This window comes from Amphimedon queenslandica, unplaced genomic scaffold (assembly GCF_000090795.2).
Source record: "Amphimedon queenslandica unplaced genomic scaffold, v1.1 AMPQUscaffold_12909, whole genome shotgun sequence".
NCBI classification, from domain to species: domain Eukaryota; kingdom Metazoa; phylum Porifera; class Demospongiae; order Haplosclerida; family Niphatidae; genus Amphimedon; species Amphimedon queenslandica.
The window spans coordinates 1-6,326 of NW_003546855.1; the positions used below are offsets into that span (position 1 = coordinate 1).

Below are 6,326 nucleotides of genomic sequence, written 5' to 3' on the forward strand. Positions count from 1 at the left end.
TGCTGATAGTGATCTAACCTTCTCACATTCATTTGGTAGTGAAGGATCAGCTAATGGATGGTTTTCGTTACCATGTAGCATTGCTATTGACAGTAAAGGATAAGTATATGTTGCTGATCAGTATAAACTAATATCAATAATGTCATCAAAGATCTTGTATTTTCCATAATCTCATTAAAAACTTTATTACTTCTGGTAAGTATATTTATTGTTGTGAGCAGAGCTCTGTTGTGTGTGTGTGTGATTCTGTGTGATATTGGTATCCTAATTCCTGGACTGATAATTGTTCATATTGAGGCGATGGGCTTGTTGAAACTGGATGAGTTTAATGGATTGATTAATGATCACTTTGGCAACAACGAAAAGGTAACACATGTACTTGTATTTGTACTTTTCATAGGCTAAAAATTAATATTAATAATATTGACTTTATTTTATTAAAATTATAAAGCTAACTGCAGCTACTTGTCTAGTACGTGTATGTTAGTGAGCATAGCAATAGTCCTATATCAGTCTTCACTAGTGATGGTGTGTTTGTTAAGAAGTTTGGAAGTAAAGGCAGTAATATTGATCAGTTTAATGATCCTTATGAATTAGCATTTGATGAACATTGATTCTTGTATGTTTGTGATAATTAAGGGTAATAATTGTCTTGTTATTTATTAGTTATTAATTACTATTTCTTTTATATTGTTAACAATCATTATTACAGTTATTATACTGATACAGTCACTGGTATGTGTACTGAAAATACATTCAGCATAACTTCAGTAGCACCGCAAAATCCTAATAACTAGGAGAAGAAATTATTTCTTCTTGTATTACAATATCTGTGCTTACTTTATGATATGTGTATAATCATTAGCACATAATGTATTAATTCACTTTTAACTGTGTCATAGTTCTGCCTATGGTGGTCAGCGGTTATTGGGACAACCCCAAATGAGCAACCAGTTCATCACTTAGATGGTTAGACCAACCATGCAATTTATATTAATATATTTAATAACCATACATTAAGCATAATATTATAGTCTAATGGACAGGTATGGTGTACATAAATTTAAAGGGAACAATATTAGTCTCCAACCACCTCTGATTTTTTTCTAGTCTGAACCCTGTTGTGCCTCTACTAATCTTATCTAATTTAGAAAGAAGTTTTTATGACGCTAAATTAAAGTGATGCATTATTCATAATGCCACAATTTTTCAATTAAGAGAGCCATACAAACTTCCAACACATCAAACGCTAAATTACTAAATCCTCTCCTTTTCCTCTGTATTTGTACAGAAATCACCAGCAGTGTTACAGCTCAATGATCATTTGGAGTCCCAGTCCAGAGGCATTCGTACATACTACTGGATATGCTAGACCTTCATCTCAGAGCAGCTACATATCAGAGGATCTACAAACTATAGCATCAGTAGAAGTAAGAGTATTAATATAATGTATTACAATTATTGTGCTTCGCAATAGGAAACCAAGGGCAAGGGAAGCTATAGCAAGTTTCATTGTGTGTGTATGGGATGCCTGCTTGAGGTGAAGCTGAGGGCAGATATCAAGGGACCCAGGTATTACATTGCTGATACTCACCTCCAAACACACTGGTCACTACATATACTGTACATATATTAATATTATATTTTATTTTTAGTAACTACATGGTATAAGTACATTTATATGTATCTTGTTAATTATGCATGCATGTGTGTGTTCATGTATGCAGGAGCTATCACTGGTTAATGATCATACAAGAAGATAACAGTTTGCTGTATCTAGTCAAGTACCAATGAAACGTAATTTTAGCAGTAAAGAGAGGGAAAGAGAGAAGAGAAGGAGGTAGAGAGTGTCGTATTGCAATGATGACACAAAGGCCAAAGACAACTGAAGGAACAGGTTTGACCAGTTTTTAATTATTGATCATAAGTATGTGTAGTTTATATCAAATATTTTCAATCATGTGTCATTGTGCAAGGGTAGACTTTTGTCAAAAAATGGCTAAAAATGACCCCCCCAAATTTTTATTACATTTTCTGATACTTATTGATATCCTAATGCTGTGTAGAAAGTCTGAGCTTAATTTTCAAGTTGTGACTTTTTTAAAATGGGCATTTTTGAAAATATCCAAGGTTATAGCCCATGGTTTTTCTAAATAATGGCTAAAATGACATCCAATTTTCATTATATTTTCTGACACTTATTGATGTCCCTATACTGTGTAGTTCAAGTCTGCAACTCAAATTTGTTGATGTACAATTATTTTATAACAGCAATCATTAAATCAATATCTTTGCTATACATGTATCCTGTAGTAGCAGCTGCTGGTTATGGTAGTCCGCCAATTTACATGTACCTCATACATACCAATTAGTGATTATGAATATCATTAAGCATATTCTTTATTAATAATTAATATGGTTTCTTACCAAACGAGAGAGAGGGATAATAGTACTAATTATAGCTCTTATGTTAAGAATCAAAGTAATTGCAAAAACTGTCCATGTATTAGTTATTACACCCTACTGGAGGCTTTATGTGATATATACACTCGAACTATATTCATAATTCTTGAGGGCGTAGCCCGAGGGAATTATGAATATAGTTCGAGTGTATATATCAGATAAAGACGACAGTAGAGTGTCATAACTGGTTTATTCAGAAGCCATACAGAACAATAGCATAGCACCAAGCATGGTTGATAGTGGATATTCAATGAATATCATTGGATATCCACTATAAACCATGCGCTTACCTTTGATCTGTATGGCTTCTATAGAATAATTCTTCATATGGTGCATATTTTATGTGTATGTACATATACACGTACATGTAGATTATATAGAGTACTACATACAGTACAAACATGTACATGTACATGCATGCACTTGTTTTATGCATTTAGTTGTACATGTGTATATGTGTGTTTGTGTGTTTATATTAATACATTATGTGCGACTTGTTTCCTAATAAGTAAGTTAAGTTATGAGTAAAACAGTAAATACTATTGTACACTAGGCCTGAGCGATAGTAAGTAATATCACTGTCACAATATTTACTAACTCTACTATCACAATAGTGAACGTATCATGATAGTTTAGCCACAGTGTTTACATGTGGAAATACAATGATTTAATAGAATGCAGTCATTCTACCTATCAATCCATGTAATATTAATCTGTAAAAGCACATTTAACCCAATTTTTAACAAGAAACACTCCCACTGCATGTACTGAAAACATGTTCACATGATACTGGTTTAGTAGGGACAGTGAAGTAAGGCTATGCTAGTATATAAGGGGTACCTTCCTTTAATTACTCACTGCGACTCTAGTTTAGGAATATTATCATGATATAATAATATTGTCATGATAGTTAAAATAGCAGCATCATAATCATGATAGCCTAGGCCTCTTGGAGTACACACATCTTTTACACCCTTGGCCCTTCCTCCTTAACCCTGGTTTCCATATACCATATAACACATATTTTGTGGATAATGAATTTTGCAAATTTCGCTGATTGGCAAAATTTGCCAATACCTTTGTGCACGAGAAGCCGTGCCTTCAATTTAGAACAGCACATGCATTAAGAAGAAATTCTACTGCTAGCTTGTTTTGTCTACTGCTGGCTTGTTTAGGTATTTGAAGAAGATTGATCCTGCTCCTACTAGTCAGACCACTTCACCTCTACCTGATCCTTAGGCGAATCTTTCATCAAAATTACCTTTGCACTGACTGCAGCGCGCCATGCCCACTATGATTACATTATTGTTATTATTTAAAACATGATGATTTCACAAAATTTTTTTTCTGCAAGTGCTTAGAAGGAACAATTTTGCGAAATTTTATATCCATGAAATATAAGTGCTATAGGGTACTTGTACATGTACATTTTTGTGGGTATTGTATGGATTCTGTGGTTAGCAGCCTACAACTGCACTGCTGCTGCTGATTGTTGTAACTTGTATCTGCAGATACAAGTTACTTGCAAATACCTCCCTTTTTCCCCTTCCTTCCTTTGGCACTCCCCTGCCCTGCCTGAGATGTCAATCAAATCTAAGTCATTAATGTTCTTTAAATTCTCTTCATAATTGGATTGCTACATGTATCATTGTGTAGCTGTTCTATGTAGCATGCATCTGTGTTGAACCTGTCTCTGGTAGTCATATTTAGCATGCATTTTATGATGCATTATCATTATCTAAGAAATTATCCAAAATTTGTCCTACCCATAATTTTTATAAATGGAGAATTCTCTCCTTTTCATTTTTGGCGACATTTTCTTTGATAACGTGTACCATAGTACAGGGACTTTGGCTCAATTTTTTAGCCACTTTATTCCCAATGATATAATGAACATTACCATTTATGAATAATGACATTATATACTGTAGAGTGCATGCTATAAATAATGTCTATTACATTCATAGTAACTCCTAATAAGGAATTGGGTGATAGCCTAAACCTGCCCATTTGCTGATACCAGCAGTATGGCTGAAGGAAGTGAGTTCTCTTTATAAAAGTGTATCTTTTAGCACTGCACTGTAGGTAAGACTGCAGAGGAGGTCTTTAAAAAGACACTACCAAAGCTCATTAACACACTTTGGAAGGATCCACTTTTTACTGTAGTCACTGCTACTTTATATGCTGAGGGACTGATTACAAAACAAGAGCTTGAAGCCATTAAGACCAAGCAAGGTGTTGAAAGAGGTAGTGAAGTGGCTTTTAAGCTCACAGACAAGATAAAGGCTAGTGATGATCCTACTGCCTGTCTACTTACCATATGTGAGATATTTGAATCTGATGATGTAGAAAATGATACATTGAAAAAACATGGAGCAAGCATGAGAGAGAGTATATCAAGTAAAACACATTCCATTATGATCCTTCTAAACACTTTATTTCTTAATAGACGGCACAACTGCTACACCTCAAGTTTCTTCATACCCTCCAATTGTGGCACCTAGGACAAACCCTAATAAACTAAGTACAATACTGTTAAATAAAATTCTCTATAATTGCATCTGATAATCTATTTAATGTTAAAAAATACATGCATTATAATATCCATGGAACATTTGTGGGATTGTCCCCAATGCAAATTTTATTCCTATACTTATGCTGTGACGTCATGTGTCAAAACTTGTGCGGGATATTTACATACCGGTAACCACAAAAATTAATTCCTCACAAACATTTTCAGCCATTGAGAAATAATAATTATTATTACACTAATATAAAGTTATAATAAATAATGCTTTCAATTATGTATCACTGGCACTTATTAATCTCATACAATTTAGGTGCTTCAGACCGGTTTAGAAGAGTTTCTGATAGACTTGTAGGCTCCATATCATCTTGTCTGACTACAGTGTCAGGGAAACTTAATGCCAGGAGGCTGATAGCACAGGAGCTACATGATGAAATGATTAATGGTTGTGATATTGATTCAAAAAAAGCTGCCAAGCTAGTACATGCAATGCAGAATACTCTTTATGCCCACGCTAATCCTGAGACATATCTAAATGACATGTGCTCAGCATTGAAAGATGTTGGAGAGGTACCGATCACTGATATAGTGAATGAATTGCAATGTAAGTTAACTAATTTCATTTGTTACCAACATTTTGTGATACCATTATATAGAGTGAAACAGATTTATTCTACTCATAATCAACTGCTGCATTGAATAATTTATTAGGTTTTGTGCATGTGCTTTGAATATGACTTTAATACATTGTTTGTGTGATTTTTGTATGCCTGTTTATTTCAAAATTTTTGTGTTTTTAATTGTTCTATTGAAAAGAAAGTGTTTCTGAAACATAACTTTGTATGCAAATGCCATAATAAAAGCCCTATACCCTTAATAAGATATTGCATGAATTATTGATTTATTGTCCATGCGAAGGCATTTGGCTTTATTATACAGAGTATATACCAACGGAGCAAGTCGTTCTTCTTAACAGTAGTAACAGAGCCCCCTAAAGAAAAGGTAGTTATATATACCAGCTGTATTAGTGTATGCTGGTCCCTCCTCTCCCTATTACAAACCACACTGGATAATATTTAGTCTAGCTAGATATTAATCAGCTAGATTGTATCAGCTCAACCCTCCGCCTACAGTCATTGGGAGGCAGCAAGACTATATAGGTAACATTGATATTGAAATGTGGTCCAAAGAGGCTTGTTTGGCATGTCGTAACTTTATAAAATTGTGTTTCGAAGATTATTATTTCAGTGTCTTTTTTGGTAATTATTATTAAATAGTGGAAGGGAATTGTAATTATTAAGTAAGTGGAATGAATTTCTTATTGATTATCAATAAG

The 6,326-nt window shown here is 33.8% G+C and overlaps 1 protein-coding gene across 1 annotated transcript; it reads left to right on the forward strand.

Moving 5' to 3' along the window:
* The first annotated feature begins 1,342 nt into the window (after positions 1 to 1,342).
* LOC109586279 (uncharacterized) lies at positions 1,343 to 5,775 on the forward strand. Its single transcript, XM_020002454.1, has 8 exons — positions 1,343 to 1,430; positions 1,478 to 1,572; positions 1,728 to 1,897; positions 4,431 to 4,503; positions 4,549 to 4,863; positions 4,913 to 4,987; positions 5,304 to 5,594; positions 5,647 to 5,775. Coding segments are annotated over exons 4-8 (696 nt in total). The 5' UTR covers positions 1,343 to 1,430; positions 1,478 to 1,572; positions 1,728 to 1,897; positions 4,431 to 4,490; the 3' UTR covers positions 5,649 to 5,775.
* The last annotated feature ends 551 nt before the right edge of the window (positions 5,776 to 6,326 follow it).